This window comes from Herpailurus yagouaroundi, unplaced genomic scaffold (genome assembly GCF_014898765.1).
Source record: "Herpailurus yagouaroundi ecotype Mexico unplaced genomic scaffold, PumYag 140, whole genome shotgun sequence".
In the NCBI taxonomy this organism is placed as follows: domain Eukaryota; kingdom Metazoa; phylum Chordata; class Mammalia; order Carnivora; family Felidae; genus Herpailurus; species Herpailurus yagouaroundi.
This window is the reverse complement of record NW_024412395.1, coordinates 10,233,971-10,255,579: the sequence shown is the minus strand read 5'-3', so window position 1 is coordinate 10,255,579 and position 21,609 is coordinate 10,233,971. Positions and strand designations below refer to the sequence as shown.

The 21,609-nt window shown below is 36.3% G+C and overlaps 1 protein-coding gene across 7 annotated transcripts in view; it reads left to right on the top strand.

Moving 5' to 3' along the window:
* EPB41L5 (erythrocyte membrane protein band 4.1 like 5) overlaps window positions 1-21,609 on the top strand; it is a 149,897-nt gene that overhangs the window by 51,209 nt on the left and 77,079 nt on the right. For all 7 annotated transcript variants that reach the window (XM_040474821.1, XM_040474818.1, XM_040474817.1 and 4 more), the window contains exons 11-16: window positions 2,586-2,655; window positions 8,262-8,431; window positions 10,065-10,171; window positions 12,051-12,078; window positions 19,179-19,221; window positions 19,667-19,782. In XM_040474821.1, the coding sequence (XP_040330755.1) occupies window positions 2,586-2,655; window positions 8,262-8,431; window positions 10,065-10,171; window positions 12,051-12,078; window positions 19,179-19,221; window positions 19,667-19,782 (534 nt within the window). The remainder of the gene's footprint in view (window positions 1-2,585; window positions 2,656-8,261; window positions 8,432-10,064; window positions 10,172-12,050; window positions 12,079-19,178; window positions 19,222-19,666; window positions 19,783-21,609) is intronic.

Genomic DNA, 21,609 nt, shown 5'->3' with positions numbered 1-21,609 from the left:
TAGAGTTTGGAGATCAAATAATTCTGAAAAGATAATAAAAATCACCTGTCTCCTGTCATACTCCTTACCCATCCCCCAGGGGTAATTTTTAAAACTCTTCCATCCATTTTTCCATTAGTTTCAAAGTATGTCAATATACATCTCTTGATACATATTTTTTATTTCTACATGTACTAAATGTTCACATGGACACTCTCATGTCGTATAGTTATTACATCACTACTTTTAGAACTTCTTGTTCCACAGTCATATTACCCCATATTCCCTGGTGTGTAAGAGGAAAATATTTACCCCTCCTTTTAAGTTGTGCTTCTCTTTTTAGTCCCAACCTAACTCATAGTTGAAAATTGTATTTGCATTTCCTATCAAGGAATAGATTTTACTTGGATTTCATAGCCATAGTAAAGTTCTTCACATCTTGCCTGGTTTGTTCTAAAAGTGGAAAATCAGGAAATAGTGTTCATATTGTTATCCCTGTATCTGAAATGGTGGAGAACTTCACACTGTACTGGTGTTATATACATGAGTTAAAGGGCCTCTATGTTGTTTACTTCTTCACAGCATGCCAGGATGGTTAGCTCAAAGCCCACCAGCACGAAACTCAATTTCTTATATATCCAGTTACTTTAAATATAGCCCAATAACTTTATTTTTAATCATTTAGAGCCTTCCTGCTTTGCATGTCCCCCTATAAACTATATCTGCCATCAGCTGGTCATAGATGTGATAAATCCTGTAGCTATAAAAGACACCAAACTGCTACTGCCCTTCGGAACTCTCTGACCTAGAGACTTCCCGCTTGCTGCTGAATGCCATTGCATAGAAACCCAAGCCCCCTCTCTGATTCCCTTCTCTCCTACAAGTTCCCTTGCTGTCTCCCCTGCTTTGGGGGTAGCTTTGTGCAGTCACCTCTGGAGGATCTCCTGTTGTCAAGGGCTTCCTTTTCATGCAACCTGTCCAAACAGGTGTTTACCTGTCAGTAAAGTTTGTTGTACAATAGAGCTAGGTCATGATCCTTTCTTTCTGATCAGTCTGGAAATACTTGAACTCACAACTGGAATTACATTTTCTTTCTGTATAGGTTTTTGTTTTTCCTGGAGTTTTTGGCTTCCCCCTCAGTTTCTTACACCCCACGCCGTGCTTTAAATTACCTGCCTTTGTCTTATCCTTACGTTCTTTCAGATCCTCAGGGTTGCATTAAATGATTTTTCTGTTCCTGTTGAAATTGTCTGCTCTCCAGGCTGCTCTACAGCTTTCATCTGTTTTTTCAGCTAGGATCCTGTGTCTTCGTCCCATATTTTCCTTTCTTTTGTTTTTTCTGATCTGTATCCTCAGGTAACTAACTGCCTAAGAAAAGCAGGGTGTAGGAGCTAAATTGTTTGAATCCTTGGATGCCTTAAAATGGTTTATTCTTCTCTTATGCTTTCTTGGTAGTTGGGCTGAGAATAGAATTTTAGGTTTGAACATTATTTTCCCTCAAAAAGTTGAAGATAGATTTCATTTATTTTGGAATTCAGGTATCCATGCTAGGGACTTTCTGAGAGACTTGAGTGGAATACCTTCACAGTTGTCCCTTGATAGGTGAAGGAGCTTTGGGGTATTTATTTATCCAGTCTTTGAGTGTTAATTCTCTGACACTTCCAGCTTGCCCTGTGGGCAGATGGAACATACTTCATGGCCAGAGAATCCTGTAGCTGGAGAGTTGAAGAAAGCATCTTTTGTACCACTTCTTAAGGTTGTTGTGAGGATCTGTTGAATTAATACGTGTAGTACACCTAGAAGGTTACCTGACACTTGATAGGCCTTATGTAAGTATTTGTTACACTTAAGTGCTAGTTCTTCCCCTCCTGCTCCACCTATTGTGCTTAGTTACTTACTATTTTAGTACAACTCTTGTAAAAACGTTATGTTTTACAATTGTATTTTGTATAAGTTATATTTAAAAACTAGCGAGAATGAGAGTTTCATTGTTTTGACATTCACAGTTTGCAGAAGTGCAAAGTTCACATGTGGTAGGTTGTTGAGGATTTCAGTACAGGTGGGTGATAGAGTTGGAAAAGGGGCCATAAAGTGAGGTTTAAAAAAACCTTTTTTCTTTTCTTTTTTTTAAAGATGTACTTCCTCAAACAAATTGATACAGAAAATAAAGTTGCAGGTCTTAATCAAAAATTTGTTTTCATGTATGCCTTTTAGAAAACCTTTATAGTCTTTCTGTATCCAGTTCCTATGCTGCTGCTCTACACTAGGCCTGGGGAATCTCTTGTACCATAGCTGGGAACCTATAAAGTACTAAATGGATTTCTTCATTTTCTTTTTTTTGTAACATTTTTACTGTCTGATATTTGTGCCCCATCAGTTTTGTTAGAGATCCTGCTTTTGAAATGTTTTTTTTCTGTTATCCTAATTATTTTTTTAGATTAGAGGCTTTGTTGGTGGGCAGTACAGGTAAAGAGGGTAAACACCCTCTTAATCAATTTACAGTTCAGCTGTTAGATGATTGATATACTGGAAATAACAGCAAAAATTTTCTTTTAATTTAGAGGACATTTATTTGAAATCTGGCTTTTGTTCTAATATTGTTATAGGCCCAAGATAACCAGGTTGGATTTTAAGAAGAATAAATTAACCCTGGTGGTTGTAGAAGATGATGATCAGGTACGAATTGTATTGCATTATTTATTTAACAATGACTATGTTATGTGGTAACTCAAGTCTAATTTTTCTTTTTTTTTTTTTCTTTTCTTTTCTTTTCTTTTCTTTCTTTTCTTTTCTTTTCTTTTCTTTTCTTTTCTTTTCTTTTCTTTTCTTTTCTTTTCTTTTCTTGAGAGAGAGGGAGAATGTGCATGCAAGCTGGAGAGGGGCAGAGAGAGAGAGGGATAGAGAGAGAGTGTCCCAGGCAGGCTCCGTGCCCAGCACAGAGCCCAATGCCAGGCTTGATCTCACAACCGTGAGGTCATGGCCTGAGCCGAAATCAAGAGTTGGACACTTAACTGACTGAGCCGCCCAGGCACTCCTATTACTCTTTTATAAGGGTTTCCAAACTCCTATTCTTTAATAAAATCTTCTCAATTAAGGCTTACTTTTTTTTTTTTTTTCTGGTTAACTCTAGTTTCCGCTTGATAAACACAACAGGAATGTGTCTCAGATGCATTATGCTAGGTGAAAAAAGCCAGACTCAGAAAATTATGACTTGTATGATTTCATTTATATGATGATCTGGGGAGGGCAATCCTATAATAATGGAACAGATCACTGTTTGGGATTAGGGAGAATGAGGAGGCTTGACTACAAAGAAACAGCAAAGGGAATTTAGGGGAATGAGATAACTTTTCTATAACCAGATTTTGGTGGTAGTTCCTAGACTCCATGCCATTTGTCATAACTCACAGAATCATGAATGAACTAAAAAAAAATAATAACTTTATTCCTTGCAAAGAAATAAATTGAAAAACATATATACATATAGATGGATATAGATAAAAGCAAGTTCAGCAATTGTATGCACAATGATGTGTGAGAAGGACTACTTAGCAAAACCTAAAAGAAGATTTGGAAAATTAGACGAAACAGTGATATTACTAAGTTTTATTACTAAGACAATGCAAAGGATTGCCCTTTCACCCAGCTTAGAAGGAAATTATAGAGGCAACAGAGCATTTTAAAAAGAAATCTATTGAGGGGGCATCTGGGTGGTTCAGTCAGTTAAGCATCTGACTTTGGCTCAGATCATGATCTCATAGCTCATGAGTTTGAGCCCCAGGTTGGGCTCTGTACCTCGAGCCTGCTTTGGATTCTCCCCCTCTCTCTGCCTCTCCCCTGCTCATGCTTTGTCTTTCTCTCTCTCTCAAAAATAAACATTAAACAAAAAATTAAAAAAAAAAAAAAAAAGAAATCTATTGGGGTGCCTGGGTGCATTGGTTAAGTGTCTGACTTTAGCTCAGGTCACGACCTCATGGTTTGTGAGTTCAAGCCCTGCGTCGAGCTCTGTGCCGACAGCTCAGAACCTGGAGGCTGCTTCGGATTCTGTATCTCTCTCTCTCTCTGCCCCTCCCCCACTTGCACTCTGTTGTCTCTCTCTCTCTCGAAAATAAACATTAAAAAAAATTAAATCTGATGGCACGGAGGATGATCATTGTATCATCAACAAATTAGTTAACAATGAGTCAGAAGCTGCAGATTTCATGTGTAAAAACTTATTTTACGATTTTCCTTTTTATGTAAGCACATATGAGATTGCATGATATTTGTATCGAAATCCAAAGGCATTTTTTCAGGAAGAATAAAATACAATTCTTTGTGATAAGGAAATATGGTCATAATTTAATTGGTGACACTTGTTCTTATTTGAGCCATAAAATGCACATTTTACAATTGATGGCATTTTAAATTAGATCTTATATAGTATTACCTTCTTGGATATCTTTTTGAAGGTATTTTACACACACACATGTGCAAATATGTGTATCTGTTCTTTTTTATACAGAAGTTGCCATGCCTTTAGACTGTGTACTAACCCTTTGTAAACTTTACATTATAACTTTTGGAATATTTTCCATATCTGTATGTAGAATGCTTCTTTGTTCTTAAATTAAAAAGCAAACTAACTGCATAGTATTCTGTGTGGGTGTACCCTAAATTATTTAATATATTCTCAACATTTATTCACTATATATGCATGAATTTGTACATCGGCAAATATCTGTAAGATAGTTTCCTGGAGGTGGATTTGCTGGTTCAAATGGTTATGTGCACTTGTCCTAGATAACAGAGATCCTATGAAGGATCAAACCTGTTTCTTCAGAGGGAGTTGTCACATTTTTATCTGAAAGGTAAAAAATGGAATTTCACTGTAGGTTTAATTTGTATTTGTGTTTTTATGGGTAATATTGAACATCTTTTCATATATTTTGTTATTTATATTTCCTTTTCTCCAAACTCTCTATTCATACCCTTTGCCCATTTTGTCATTGGGCCTTTTTTCTTACTGGTTTGTTTTGCCCTTTTTCATAGAAATTGTAAATACTGTATCTAATAGTTGTTCATCTTTTAATGTTATTTATTGTGATTTTGCCACATGCTTTAAAAAAATTTAAATAGGCAAATTTATCATCTTTCATGGATTATGGAAGGGTTTTTCCTCCTTTGAGGTTATATGTTTCTCCATGGTTTTTTCTATGTGTATTTTTTGTTCGTCAATTTCGCTGAAGTATAATATACATTCAGATAAGTGCAAAAACAAGTGGGCAGCTTGTTGGATTTTCACCAACACCTGTATGACCAGCACCTAGTTGGGGACATAGAATACTACTAGAATTATACACTCTTGTGCCTCCCACCAGGTATAGTCCTCCAAAGGTATTTTCTTGTTCTTCTGACTTTACCACCATACACTGGTTTTTGTTTATATCTTAAACTCAATCTGAACGAAACCTGACTGTTCTCTTTGTGTCTGACTTCTTTTTATTTATATTTGTGAGCCTCGCCCTCTTGCAGCTGGTTGCTATAGTAGGCTCGTTCTTACTGTTACATAGTATTCCTTTTTTTTTTTTTTTTTTAAACGTTTATTATTGAGAGACAGGGAGAGATAGAGCATGAGCATGGGAGGGGCAGAGAGAGGAGGAGACGCAGAATCTGAAGCAGGTTCCAGGCTCTGAGCTGTCAAAACAGAGCCCAGTGGGGCTCAAACCCACAAACCGTGAGACCATGAGCTGAGCCAAAGTCGGACGCCCAACCGACTGAGCCACCCAGGCACCCCAGTAATATTCCTTTTTACGTATAGACTGCACTTATTTATCCATCCTGTTGTTGATGGACTGTTGAGTTGTTTTAGTTTTCACTATTAAAAGTGCTGGTCTGAAGACTAGGGTATGCATGTGTTTGGTTTTAGTGGATACTGCCAAACTGTTTTCAAAAGTGTTGATACACATTTGCATTCCCACCTACAATGTAAGAGAGTTCCATTTGTTCTTTTTTGGCTAATGTTTGGTATTTTTCCTTGTAGCCATTCTGTTCATAGAATGGTTTTGTGGTTTTCACTTGCATTCCCCTGATCACTATTTGTTTAGTGCTTATTTATATATTTAATATTTAAGTATTCTTTTTTATGAAGTGGTTGTTCAAGTCTTTTGCTTATTTTTCTCTTGGGTCATGTGCTCTTTTTCCTCATTGAAGTTCTTATGTATTGTGGACATCAGTTCTTTGCAGATCTGTGTGTTGTAAGTATCTTCTTGGCTTGCCTTGACTCCTTTAATAGTATGTTTTGGGTAGAGTGTTTCAATTTTAATGTAATAGAGTTTATAACTATTTTCCTTTGTGGTCAGTACTTTCTGTGTCTTCAAATTTAGGAATCTTTGCCTATATCAAGGTCATGAAATAACTACATATAGATTGTCATTTTAAAATATAGTTTAATTTGTAAAATATTCGAAGTGTACTGCAGAGTTGTATCAGAAAACCTGATACCCATTTTACTCATCTAGAGTAACATTTTTGGCATAACCATAACCGTGTATTCAGAGATATCTGGGTGGCTCATTCGGTTAAGCGTCTGACTCTTCATTTCAGCTCAGGTCATGATTTCATGGTTTGTTAGTTTGAGCCCGCATCAGGGTTCTTTCTCTCCCTCTCTCTCTCTGCCCCTCCCCTGCGTGCGCACTCTCTCTCTCTCTCTCTCTCTCTCTTTCTCTCTGCCCCTCCCCCACTTGTGCTCTTTCTAAAAATAAATAAACTTAAAAAAAAAATAACTGTTCAGTACAGTGAGGTATAATCCTCTAGCTAGCCATCATTCTTGAGGGTGTCATTCTCATACTTCCTTTTTCCAAATATAAATACATCATAATACATGGTGGAATTGTTTTTGAAATTTACAGAAATCATTATATTTTTTTTTTTTGGCAGTTTCCTTAGTTTACCTAAATAGGTGTAGCCATGTAGATATCAGTTCATTCATTTTAACCTATATATGGTATTTTATAATGTGAATAAACAATTGTGCATTTATTCATTCATCTTTTATTCATTTATCTTTTTTTAATTTATTAAAAAAATTTTTTTAATGTTTATTATTTTGAGAGAGAAGAAGACAGAGTGTGAGCAGGAGAGGGGCAGAGAGAGAATGAGACACAGAATCTGAAGCAGGCTCCAGGCTCTGAGCTGTCAGCACAGAGCCCAACGTGGGGCTCGAACTCACAGACCTTGAGATCATGACCTGAGCCAAAGTTGGACACTTAACCATCTGAGCCACCCAGGCACCCCTCATTTATCTTTTTGTATCATTTTTAATGTTATTTACTGATAATTTGTTTTGGACATTTAGTGTTTTATTGCAATACTTACTATTATAAATGAGATTGTGAAGAAAATCTTTGGATATACATTTTGGTGTTAAGAAAATCTTTCTCCCTAAACAGATGGTGAAGCTTAATTGTTACAACCAGGTCCTGGAGCACAAATAGTTAGGTTCTGATTTCTTCTTTGTGACCTTGGGCTTTATTTCTTGAGCTTCAATTCCCTATCTATGAAATGAAGCTAATGATAATATCTGTTCATTGAATTAATCCATGTGAAATCCTTAAAAAGTGCCTATGAATGTTAATTATTACTTGGATTCCCAGGAATATGGTTACTGTGACAAAGAATGTGCACCGTTTTTTTCTTTTTTTTTTTTTTTAACATTTTTATTTATTTTTGAGAGACAGAAACAGAAGCAAGAGTGGGGGAGGGGTAGAGAGAGAGGGAGACACAGAATCTGAAGCAGGCTCCAGGCTCTGAGTTGTCAGCACAGAGCCCGACACAAGGCTTGAACCCACCAACTGTCAGATCATGACCTGAGCCGAAGTCGAATGCCTAACTGACTGAGCCACCCAGTTGCCCCAAGAATATGCACCTTTTTAAGTCTGTTGATATATATTGCCACATCTTGTATGATCCTTTACATGATAATTATATATTTATCCCAAAGTATGGCAAATAAAGCCTCATTTTTATTTTTCTCTAAGAAATGAGATCATGTAAGTAGAGATGACCCTCTTAGGAATAATTTTATATTGGCTGTGAAAGTGGACAGCTTGATTTCAACTCTGCCTTTTTATGTAGATAGCTATAGAGAATGTCTTAGTTTCCGGGAGCAAACTAGATGCTTTATTACTCTGTTCTTGGTATTGCTGTGATTGTATTTATAGCTGAGTAACAAGGGACAGAAAGGACTGTTTAACCTAATAATTACCTCTCTTTACATCCTTTTTTTTTTTTTTTTTTTCCAGGGCAAAGAGCAGGAGCATACATTTGTCTTTAGATTGGATCATCCAAAAGCGTGCAAACATTTATGGAAATGTGCTGTGGAACATCATGCCTTCTTTCGCCTCCGAGGCCCAGTCCAAAAGAGTTCTCATCGATCGGGATTTATTCGACTAGGATCACGATTTAGATATAGGTGAATGTCAATATCTGCTTTCATAATTTTCATATGAAAGAATATCTGTTCTTTCATAAAGCAAAAAGTTTAGGCTGACCTCTCATTTTACAGATGTAGAAACCAAGGCATAGAAACAAAGTGGTTTCCAATGTTTTCCACTGGCCAGATTAAAAGACAAAGTAGTATTGTTATGGGTTGTAATTTCATTTTTCTTAAAGTTTATTTTTATTTATTTTGAGAGCTACAGAGAGCAAACAGGGGAGGGACAGAGAGGGGGAGAGATAGAATCCTAAGCAGGCTCCATGCTGACAGCGTGGTTGTAGTTTCTTGAATAGCCAATAAAACATTGTAATGATATAATGGATTCTGTATCCCTCTTGACATTTACTTTATATATTAATCGTCCATTTAAATTCATACAATAAGAGTTTTTAAAGAGTCTCCATCCATTAGCTGAATACCATATAGAAAAAGGTATTGTGCGCTGAGTGGGAAATGCATCTGAGTAACATTTCTGGTCCTTTATAAAAATGAAGTTATTTTTATAGACTTCTTGTGTGTTGGTCATAAATTAGAAATGTTTTGGTTTACCTGAGAGTAGATCATTAGGAGTTTTCAGCATGTCATGAGAGTCACTGTGATTTAATGTAGGAATGGATACTATTCCATATTGTTGATAGTTGATTGTGTGGGTGGGATTCATGTAAGTAGAGCTCTATTCTACCTATATTAAAAGTGAGGAGGCGGGGCGCCTGGGTGGCGCAGTCGGTTAAGCGTCCAACTTCAGCCAGGTCACGATCTCGCGGTCCATGAGTTCGAGCCCCGCGTCAGGCTCTGGGCTGATGGCCCAGATTCTGTGTCTCCCTCTCTCTCTGCCCCTCGCCCGTTCATGCTCTGTCTCTCTCTGTCCCAAAAATAAATTAAAAAAAAAAAAAAAAAAAGTGAGGAGGCATTTTCTTAACAGAATTTAAATGCAAATCAAAGAGAATGGGAAAATAGTTGTAAATATTTCTGGAAAATTATCTGAAAAATGTATCACAATTAGACTAAATAACAAAATCTTGAGTTAATTGCATATTTTGCACGAGGTAAATGAATAAGGATGGGAAAAGAGTTGCATAAGAGTACAGATATTTCGGGGCGCCTGGGTGGCGCAGTCGGTTAAGCGTCCGACTTCAGCCAGGTCACGATCTCGCGGTCCGGGAGTTCGAGCCCCGCGTCAGGCTCTGGGCTGATGGCTCAGAGCCTGGAGCCTGTTTCCGATTCTGTGTCTCCCTCTCTCTCTGCCCCTTCCCCGTTCATGCTCTGTCTCTCTCTGTCCCAAAAATAAATAAACGTTGAAAAAAAAAAATTAAAAAAAAAAAAAAAAAGAGTACAGATATTCCAAACTTACTCAGTATATTCTTAGTTATATGCATGTTTAAGGAAAAAAACAATATAATTTGTACGTTGCGTATTTCGCACAAGCCTAAAGAGTAGAAGAATGATGTGGTAAAGACAGACATCAAGCCTGTTCGTCGTAGTTCCTTCAGGATGAAGCTCAGGGGGGTTCTTTTAAGGACAGTCTTAATATAGACTTTTTCTCATGTGTATCTGATTACTGTAGGCCTCAAATTCTCTTATTCTTGTTAATATGCCTCATTTATTTTAGTGGGAAAACTGAGTATCAGACCACAAAAACCAATAAAGCAAGAAGATCAACATCCTTTGAAAGAAGACCCAGCAAACGATATTCTCGACGAACTCTACAAATGAAAGGTGAGATGCAGTCCTGTTTCAAAGGACAGTTCTTCCTTGACAGTCTGTTGTGTGCTGGTATTGTTTACTTGAAAGGAAGTTATCTGAACCTTAAGCTTATTCCAGTCAACTAAAGTTCCCTTGTTCATTAACTTTGGTTATGACAGAATCAATAGAAGAAAATGGAAAAATTGCTTATGTTGTTGCTGAGATTAAACTTTGTGTTAATCCCAGTTCAGACACTATTTTGAATTTGTGTTCAGTTTTTGTTTGTGCTATTTTAGTTCTGTAGATTAACACCTTCCCTTCCCTTTTTGACTTCCTGATTTTTGCATTCGTAATAATCTCTCAGGGCGCCTGGTGGCTCAGTCAGTTAAGCATCTTTTTTTTTTTTTTGCTGTTTATTTATTTTGAGAGAGAGCACGCATACAAGGGAAGGACAGAGGGAGGGGGTGAGAATCCCAGGCCAGCTCTGTGCTGTCAGCTCACAGCCTGATGCTGGGCTCAATGCTGGGCTCGATCTCACAAACCCTGAGATCATGACCTGAGCATAAATCAAGAGTCAGATGCTTAACTGACTGAGATAACCAGGCACCCCAAGCATCCGACTCTTGGTCTCAGTTCAGGTCTTGATCTGAGTCTTGTGTTCAAGCCTGAGTTGGGCTCGATGCTGGGTGTGGAGTTTACTTAAAAAAAAAAAAAAAAAAACAAAAAAAAAAAAACTCTCAAATGTCTTTAGGAACTTTAAAAAAAAAACCACTGGTTTACGATGAATACATTTTAAGTAAAAATTATGCCAAGGGGCATCTGGGTGGCTCAGTTGATTGAGCGTCCAACTCTTTGATTTCAGCTCAGGTCATGATCTCATGTTTGTGGGTTTGATCCCCAAGTCCAGCTCTGGACCGGCAGTGCAGAACCTGCTTGAGATTCTCTCTTCTTTTCTCTCAGCCCCTCCCCCACTTGTGCACATGCACGTGCATGTGCTCCCTCTCTCTCGCTCTCAAAATAAACTTAAAAAATGTTATTTCATATAACATTATAATAAGATTTTGTTAAAAAGTGTTTAAATTTATTGTACATTTAATTTATGTAATAAAAAGCTTGATTTTAAACTAAAACTTGTGTTTGGTTTTGAATCTGAGTTTATATCAAAATACAGATTGAATTTTAAGTATATCTGATGTTAGGGTCATCCCAGTTGTCCAGTAACATGATCTGATGTTTGACTTAAAAAACTGATTTATATTCATAAGTTTTGTGGCTATAAATCAAATAATATATAGCTATTAATGAGACCATTTTAGTTTGTGATGGTTTAAAACCCTGAGTCACCTCTCATGTTCTATTTTGTTGTCACATAACTCACTCTAGGAGGCTTGCAGGTGGTTCTGTTTTAAAAGAAGATGGTATTCTCTCTCTGTCGCAAAAATAAATAAACGTTGAAAAAAAAAATTTAAAAGAAGATGGTATTTATTTTATTGCTTTATTTTTAAAATGGAAATAATTGTCACTATTGATTTTAGTGATGTGAATCCTAGAACATTTTATCAAAGGAAGGTTTTTAAATCTATAGTTGGGAAACATGGCTTGAAAAAACAGTCCTGGGTGCCTGTGTGATTAAGCATCTGACTCTTGGTTTCAGCTCGGGTCATGATCTCACAGTTCATGGGTTCAGGCCCTGAGTTGGGCTCCTCACTGATGGTGGGGAGCCTGCTAGGGATTCTCTTTCTCACTCTCTTTCTGCTCCGCTCCTGCTTACTCCCTCTCTCTCTCTCAAAATAAATAAACAAACCTGAAACAACCAGTCCAGATTTACTTTTATGAATAGTGAAGCAGCTTACCATATAAGAGGAAACTAATGGGATGTTTTCTTTTCTTTTTCTTTTTTTCCCCATGTCAGCAAGTACAGCAAAACCTGAAGAATTCAGGTGAGTAGTGTCTTACAACTTAGGAACATGTTTTAGAATTCATGTAGTTGCTGTCATTAATTAAACAAATACTTGTTGAAGACCTGTCAACGTATTAAGTTGTTCCTTAGCATTGGGAATATAGCAGGGAACAGATGTAATGCCAGATAAAATTGACAAAGCAGTTTAGAAATAAAGACTGGGTTGGGGGGTGGATATACTATTTATAATGAGAATGACCTACATTTGTTATTGGCCTGTGACTGAGGATATAAAGATGAATAAATTAGGATTCTTGCACACAGGGAGCTCAAAGAACAAAGTTTTATTTGCAGATAAGCAATTAATTTTATTCCTGGTATAACCCCCACTTTGTCATGGTGTATAATTCTTTATATTACATGTTGCTGGATTTGGCTCACTAACATTATGCCATCAGTGCAGAGCCCAATGCGGGGCTTGAACCCACGAACCACGAGATCATGACCTGAGCCAAAATTAAGAGTCAGACTCTCAACTGACTGAGCCACCCAGGCACCCCTCCTCATTCATTTCTAATTTTAGTAATTTGAGGGTCCCCTCCCCATACCCCCCACCTTGGTTAGTTTAGGTAAAAGTTTGTCCATTTTGTAGGCTGTTTCAAAGAACCAGCTTTTGGTTTCATTGATTCTTACTCATTTTTCAAGTTTATTGATTTTCTCTCTGCTATATTATTTCATTTCTTATGCTTGCTTTAGGTTTAGTTTGCTTTTCTTTTTCTAGTGTCTTAAGGTGGGAAATTAGGTTATTTGAGGTCTTTATTCTTTTTTAACGTAACATTCATTGCTATAGATTTTCTTCCAAGCGCTGCTTTAATCACATTCTGTAAGTTTGGTATGTTGTATTTTCATTTATCCCAAATTATTTTCCTGTTTCTCTTGATTTCTTCTTTGACCCGTTGGTTACTTGGGAATGTGTTCCTTGATTTCCACATATTTGTGAATATCTTAACTATTCCTCTCTTATTTTTTTTTTTGTGTGTATGCTTTTATTCCACATGGTTAGAGAACATACTTTGTATGATGTTGATCCTTATAAAGAAACTTGTTTTATGGTTTAGCCTATGGCTTATTCCAGAAAATGGTCTATATGCACTTGAGAAGAATGGATATTCTGCCGTTATTGAATGTTATGTTCTGTAAATGTCTGTTAGGTCTACTTGGTGTAATACTGCTCAGGACTTCTATTTCATTGTTAACCTTTTTGCTAATTCTATCCATTATTAAGAGTAAGGTTGTGAAACCTCCAGTTACTGTTGCTTAGTTGTGTATTTCTCTCTTCCAATTCTTTCAGTTTGAGGCTTTTGTTAAGTGCATATATATTTATAATTGTTTGACTCTCTTATGATAAAATGTCACTCTTTTTCTCTAGTAATTTTTTTGTTTTATTTTTTAAAATTATTATTATTGATTTTAACATGGCCTCAAGTTTATTGAAATCATCAATATCCCAGGCGCATTTACCATTTTAAAAAATCAATTTAATGCTATCAAAAGGTGATGTTCGATTTAATCCTGTTTGTCTTCACGCCACTGTCGTGAGCCTTCATTCCAGGCCACATAAACAAAAGGACCAACACCACATGGATGATGACCACCGCAACAATAGCAGCATAAAAATAGCTGTCCTTATTGGACATCCCAAAGGCGCCTTCAAAAGCATAAGATTTAGTCGTGAAATACAACCCACGAGGTACAGTGATCATTAAAGCTGTGAAGAACAGGAGCGTCTTCAGGGTAGATGCTAATGAACTTTCATTTTTTTCTTTTTTCTTTTTTTCTTTTTTTAACATTTATTTATTTTTGAGAAACAGAGCACAAGCAGGGGAGGAACAGAGAGAGAGAGAGAGGGAGACACAGAATCTGAAGCAGGCTCCAGACTCTGAGCTGTCAGCACAGAGCCTGACGTGGGGCTCAAATTCACGGACCATGAGATCATGACCTGAGCTGAAGTCAGTCACTTAACCAGCTGCGCCACCCAGGCACCCCTGAACTTTAATTTCTGAAGTTGGGCGGCTGTAGTGCATTTAGCGCTGCTTTGTCAAGGTGCTCCATGGTGCAGCCAAGTCTACAGCAGGTGATCGGAGGCAGCTCAGCAACCGCACTGGGTCTGCTCGACTGAAGGCCCACAAAAGCATGCCACGCTGGATGTGCCCTTTAGTAATTTTTTTGTTTTGAAGTTTGATACAAGTATTGACAGTCCAGTTCTCTTCTGGTTGCTTTTCTCTCTCTTTTTTTATTTTTGTTTTTTAAATGTCTGACTTTATTTTTTATTATTTTTTGAGGGAGAGAGAGAGTGCATGTGTGAATGAGTGGGAGAGGGTCAGAGGGTTAGGGAGAGAGACTCTTAAACAGGCTTCACAACCAGCGTGGAGCCTGTTGTGGGGCTCAGTACTATGATCATGAGATCATGACCTGAGCCAAAATCAAGAATTGGAAGCTCAACCAACTGAGCCACCCAGGGACCCCTCTTCTGGTTGCTTTTCCCTGGTATATTATTTTTATCAAATTTGGGAAGTTCTCAGCGATTATGTCTTCAGATTATCTTTTTGTTCCTTCCTTTCCTCTTCTTCTGGGACTCCCATTACATGCATGTTGCTACATTTGATGGTGTCCCACAGGTACTGGAGTCTCTGTTCATTTTTCTTCATTCTTTTTCTTTCTGTTACTCAGAAATAGATCATTTCAGTTGACCTGTCTTCAAGTCATTGATTCTTCAACCTGCTCAAACCTGGTGTTGTGTTCTTTCAGTGAATTTTTAAATTTCAGTTCTTGTACATTTAACTCAAGAATTTCTGTTTGATTCTTTTGTGTAAATTCTCTGTTTAATGGTATTATCTTTTTTTATACACTTTGAAATACTTTCATTTTTTTTTAAGGTGTATTTATTTTTGAGAGAGAGACAGCATGCACATGTGAGTGGGGTAGGGCCAGAGAGAGAAGGACAGAGGATCTGTAGCAGGCTCTGTGCTGACAGCAGCCCAATATGGGCTCGAACTCATGAACCATGAGAACATAACCTGAGCCAAAGTCAGACACTTAACTGACTGAGCCACTCAGATGCCCCAAGAGATATTTTCTTTTTATGGAGACAGTGTTTCCAACTTACTTCTTTAGATTTGGTTTTTTCGTTCTTGAACATCTTTAAAATAGCTGGTTTAAAGTCTGGATTGCCTGAAGAGAGCTCTGTCTTCTTGGCTGCACTCACGTGAAGTAAAGCTTCCACCACATTGAACTTGGGGGAATGGGGAAGGGGAGCAAATTGTGGCTCAAATGCCAGACTCAGCTCTGAGATTCAGTAGATTTCCTTGAATAAATGGTTTATTCACTGATGTATGCTTCTTAATGATTGTTTTTTTAATAATTTTCACCAGCTAAAATGTTTGTTTCACAGGCAGGAAGGGTCCTCAAACCACCATTCTAGAAGTCCTACTTTTGATGACTCAATTTTAATAGTGTATATTACAGTGTATAGTTTCATTTAATGCTTTTCAACTATTATGTGCCAGTCTCTTGGAGTGTCTCAGATTCAGGACATACTTGTAAATCTAATTAACTCTTTTGAACTTGTCTACTCTTATATGGCAGATGTGTGACTAGAGCTTCTTCAGAAGTAGAAATTATTTGTTGTGGGGTGCTGAGTATGGCCAGCCTCTCCTTGAGATGTCCTATTCAGTTTTTCCCCTTCCTTCCACACTTAGAAAGCCATTAGAGTCAGGCTGATTAGTGATTCACCATAAAAATACTCTGCTTCTTGAATAAGGATTCTTCTGATGTTTCTTTAGCTGTCAGTAGGTTATTAAATATAAATAAATGAACAGAGTAAGGAGGAAGTAAGTGATTTTCTCTATTGTGAATTTTTAATTAGGTAAAAAACAATTTTCTGCTTTTTGTGAGTTGTACTTTTATTTTCATTGTAGTTATTTATAAGCTATGCTTTTAAGAAAGATGATGGAGCAATGTTAGAGGCATTCTATACTTTTTAAACTATTTTATTTGTTTTTTGTTTAATGAATCATGTCTTACTTAACCTGAAAAAGAGGCTAGTACAGCATATTAGAGCTTAAAATAAAGATGACAACCTAGTGAATTTAGCAGAAATGTAAAAGCATTCAAGCAATAATATATAGTTGAAATTAAGGTTTTTATTTGCAAGAATTTATCCTTCTTTAAAATTTTTTTGAAATACACGTTTCTGACCCAAAACTTGAGTATAGCTTTATAATCTCTTTCCTAGAATTTAGATTAATGTAATGACAAAATTTTCTTTTCTTTCCTTGAATAATGCTTTTGGCTCTGGAAACTGCACCAGAAATGGGATACTTAAATAATGATATTTTATTGTTATTATTTTTTGTAATAAGCTTTTAGAAATTAAATGTAGAGGGGGACCCTGCTCTCCTGAAGGTTATTTACCAGTCTACATAACACTGCTTGAGAGGACCTGAGTTTGGACTGGCATGAATACCCTTTCATTCTTGCCCTTGTAGTTCTGTTTGCATGAACAGTTTTGCTCCAGTGAACCATGGAAAACAGGACTGTTTGAAAAAGCACAGCTATTTGACCTAAAAAGCTTCTTGACCTTGTACTGTGCCTATTTGAGTAACAGGTTTTTAAATTGGCTGATGTCAGTCGTTTTCCTTGTACTATTTTATCTCCTAACTATTCCCATGAGCCTTGACTAATATAGAGTATCCTAAGAAGAGGTGACATTTTAAAGGATAGTCCACATTGCAGTGATTGGTACTTTTTGTACAGGTTTAGCAGACAGAATCTTGAAGGTGGAAAAGAAAAGAAAAAAAATGGTGGAGGAAATGATGAATACAGAGTATAGGAGCAAAAGGGGTCAGGTATTGTAGGTGTTCCTTTGAAAGGGGAAACTGGGATAAGGTCAGTAATGAGAAGTGTTTCACTTTTATATTAGTGGAAGTGAAAGAATGTAATTATGAGAAAATAGTGCTTTCTACGTTTCAAATGTTTAGAAACCAGGAACTATGATCCAGTTAAGATCACTTATTATAAGTACTTTTTTTAATGTTATTATTCATCTTTATTCATCATCTGCTGGAGTTATTCTCACTTAAAGAAAAAGCTTCAAAGAGTAACCAAGGGGATCATCCAGCCAAGCAGGTTGGATGAGATTTCATAATATTTGGGATTATGGTTACTTAAACCAGCATAATATGTTCTGGGAACAGTAGCATTAGTCAAAAGAAATCGTACCTGACAAGTATATACTTTACGATTGTCTTGACAAAAGTTACACACTAACTAGTATTTTTTTAAAGCTTTTTTTCATCAGTTTTATTTGTGTTTTGCTAATATTAATGCATTTAATCCTCCTGTAACAGTTTCACGCAGATGAAGTACCTTAAGTTTAGAGAGCAGAACTAGCTACTGGTAGTGGCGCGGCTTGAATTTGAACCCAGTCAATGCTAGTGCAAGTTCTGGTGACTCAACTTGTAATGGAGATGTAGGTAACAAAATGATAAGCTATAAAATGGGTTCACTTTTCATTATCTAGTCTTTTAGCAAGGGCTCTTCATTCTTGAGATCTTTTCTTAATTTGTTGCCTTTCATCAGATAGTGTTTGTTTTCTTCTCACCCCTTTAAGAAAGGCTCTTAGATATTGTATTAAGAGTTTGGTTTGAGAAGCTTTGCGTGTTTCCTTTTACTAGAATGACATTGTGGCTTGGTATGATACTGAGTATTGCTATGGAGAAGTCTATGCCAGCCAGATACTGGCAGTGATTTCCTTTTAATTTTCTTGGGGTACCTTAAGTATTCTTTCCTTATCCTTGAAAATCAGTATTTTAATAATAATGGGTTGAATGCATTTAACTCTATCTCATTTTCCTGGGACATAGTGCTCTTGTTAAATCTGTAGATTATTTTCTCACTTTCAAGGAATTTTATGCATATATTTGTATGTAAACATATACACATACTCACATGTATGTATGTAAATATATATACACACGCATATATCCATATATATGTGTGTGTATATATATGTTTACACATACATACATACGTACATTATTTTGAATATATTTTTCAGTTGCCTTAGTTGAATTCTTTACCTCATACATGCAAGTATGCTTATGTTAGATGTTGGAAATTGTGAAGTTAGTAAACTCTTTTTTTTCCCTCATTTTGTTGTGATAATATGTCATTTTTGAGTTATTTTATTGAATTTTTTTTAAGTTGCTCTGAGGTTTGTTTTTATTTTGTTATAGATTGGAGTTTTTATTTTTTTATTACTATTTTTTTTAATGTTTATTTATTTTTGAGACAGGCAAGCAGGGGAGGGGCAGAGAGAGATGGAGACACAGAATCTAAAGCAGGCTCCAGGCTCTGAGCTGTCAGCACAGAGCCTGATGCAGGGCTTGATCTCATGAACTGTGAGATCATGACCTGAGCCAAAGTTGTTCACTTAACCAGCTGAGCCACCCAGGCACCCCAAGATTGGGGTTTTTAAGTGCTTTTGGGGGGGAAGGGATGGAACAGGGAAAATGAGTACAGCCTAAGCTAAAAATTTAAAGACACATTTATAAGTTATTTGGAGCAGAAAGTATACAGAAAGGTTTCTAATTTTAAGTTTGTACTAAGGTCTTTTGGGTTATAAAATGCTGAGCTGTTGATGACACTGGAAGATCTTGTGAGAGGGTGTGAATATACAAAAGAAGTGGCACAGATAAGTTCATGTGGATATTTGTGCTTAATGCCTTGAATTTAAGGAATCATTTGTGCTGCTCTTCATTTTGCTATCTTTGACAGATCCTGTCCAATGAATAAGATTAGTAGTGAACTACATATTTAAAGCACAGTTAACATACAGGTATATACAAATCTCAAATGAGCAGATCATAGAAAAACAAGTGTTTGTCTACGAAAGCAAATGTTTTCTGAGCATCTTACATTCTTAGTTTTGGAACCAACAGTAATTTTTTCTTTATTTGCAACAAAACAATCAATGTCTTTAAAAATAAAGCTACTTTCATTAGTATATGTGTTATCTTACAGTGTGAAGCCCTAGAAATTTATATATGGTTTTTTAATAGATGTTTTTCCCCATTACAGTGTTCACAATAATGTTTCCGCTCAGAGTAATGGCTCCCAACAGGTAAGATCATCTTAAGCTTCTAAAGCACTAGAACACTGTAGTTAATTATGACATATAGTGGTATTATTAATTGAATTTTCATAGTGGTATAACTTCAGGAAAGTTTTGTGTGTTTTTCTTATCTGTAAAGTGGCTCAAAAATGAAACCCTCTGTTATTTTATTATCTATGATGTTATAAATGGGACAGGTATCCTATAGAACATTTTCTGTTCCTGTAAATCCCATAAAATGAATAAGACACTGATAGATTATTGTTTATCTCTTTTAGACATAGATCTTTTAGGTAGATTATTGTTATCTCTAAGGTAGTCTATAACATTCAAGCATTTGTTTACACTTTATTTGTTCAATATGTAGATAGTATTCCATTTTAATGTTCTGTTTATAGGTGACAAAGTCTTTTATGTAAGTAAAATAGATGATTTTTATAATTTCTGTCCAAAGGCTTGGGCTGTGAAATCTACTCTACCTGTGGTTCCTTCTGTTCCCTCTGGTCCTGTGCTGGCAGAGATAGAGAATCTTCCAAGGAATCCTGGAACAGACCAGCATGACAGGAAATGGTTTGTTAACTCCTTAAACCAGAATAAAATGTTACTTGCTTAATGTATTCTAAATTCCCAACCCATAATCTTAGAACACGTTAAATGATTGAAAGCAAATTATTCATATTTGTAAGCTGAACAGAAACATATTATTGAACAGTCAGAATGGAATTGGGAAAACAAGGGATATAAGTGAAGAATGGAATGCAGTTATTTAATTGAAAAACATTGGTCAGCTCTCCTTATTTTGGTTAGTATGATTGGGAGACTGATGGCTGGTTCTCTGTTTGAAACGACTTCAGTGCTAGTCCAGTAGAACCTTTTCCGGATCCATAAAGAAAATGTGTTTGCTATATGTTATTCCACACAACATAACGCTACTGTTTTGGATGAGCTTTTTCATTAGAGACTGAAGATAAAGCCAAAAGGGAAACATGATTCTAATCTAATAAAGCATGAAATACTCCATTTTGGGGATTGGAGAGAGAATCTGATGACAGAGAAGATCTTTCATTTGCTTAGATTTCTAGGGTCTTTTTTTAGATTCATACACAAATATGAATACTTTGTGGCTTATTGGACTGTAATCAGTAGGGTTTGTTGTTTCCCAAATAAATATATGTGGCTTGGAGGGTTCGTAGGGAATTATTTGATTAAGTGGTCATGTTGGTTGCATCATCTGTTCAAGTTGTATGTCTGTGAAATGAACCTTGATAATTTATAGGATTTTTCTCTTTTTTTCTCTTGCTCTTAGTTTATTTATACCTGAAATCTAATGAGTTTCTGTGGTGATCTCAAGGTTTTGGTCAGCTTTCTGTGCAACCAGTTCTTCCTTCATGGTGGTGGGTCAACAGTGGTTGGTGATTATTTTCAGTCTTTGCTATGTAATTGTTTTTCACTGTTATTTTGGCTTAACTAACTTGCAAGGTGCTTTGCTCTTCATGGTTGGGCATATTTTTACCTCAGTTCCAAATGATTTGATTACTTTCTGAGATTGAGGGAATTCCCCCCCCCCTTTTCCCCCCTTTTCCTTTTACCTGAGAGTGTGGTAGGAGAACTTTGTGTAAGTGTGTGCATGTGGACACACACTTCAAGTATAAACAGTGAGGCTTCTAAATATCAGATTTTAGTCTTTATTTTTTTAAGCCATTAGAAACAGTTCTTCAGTTTCTTGCTGAACACACAGCTCCAGTAAGCAGCTATGTTTTATTGCCTTGATATTAACACCAAGTCTGTTGGCAAGGAAACCAGTACTGAGACTTCAAACTATAAAAGAACTGCCTTAATACATGCTTACCTTTTATACTAATATGGAATGAGAGTCTGGTTTTTTTGTTTTCTGGTGTTTTTTTTTTTCATACTATATTATGACACTAAATCTTTATTGAGTTTTCTGATTTTCATGGGCACATATTTAAATCTGTTTAATTTGATTCATTAGGCCCTAAGTTCCTTTGATACAACCTTTAGAAATAGACAATACTGAATCTGAGAGTATTGAATTTCAAGGGAAATGAAAAATTTGGAGCTATGTGTCCTTCCTTCATTTACTTGTGCTGAGACCTCCTTTGCTGAAATGGAGTAAAATGATGATCCTGAAAACCTAATGAGTCTCAGTGTATGTCAGCAGTGGTGTGGAACTGAATACACAACTGATCTGTTTTGGAGCTAATGGATTCCCCAGCCTGAATTTAAAATGCATTTTCTATTTCACTTTTTGTTTCTGCATGCTTTGCTTGTTATTAATGCTTTTAAGTGAATATAAAACAGTCCTCCTTTAGAAAGTGATAAGTTAATAAAATTTGGAAATGCTCCCTAGATTTGAACAATTGGGCAGAATAATAG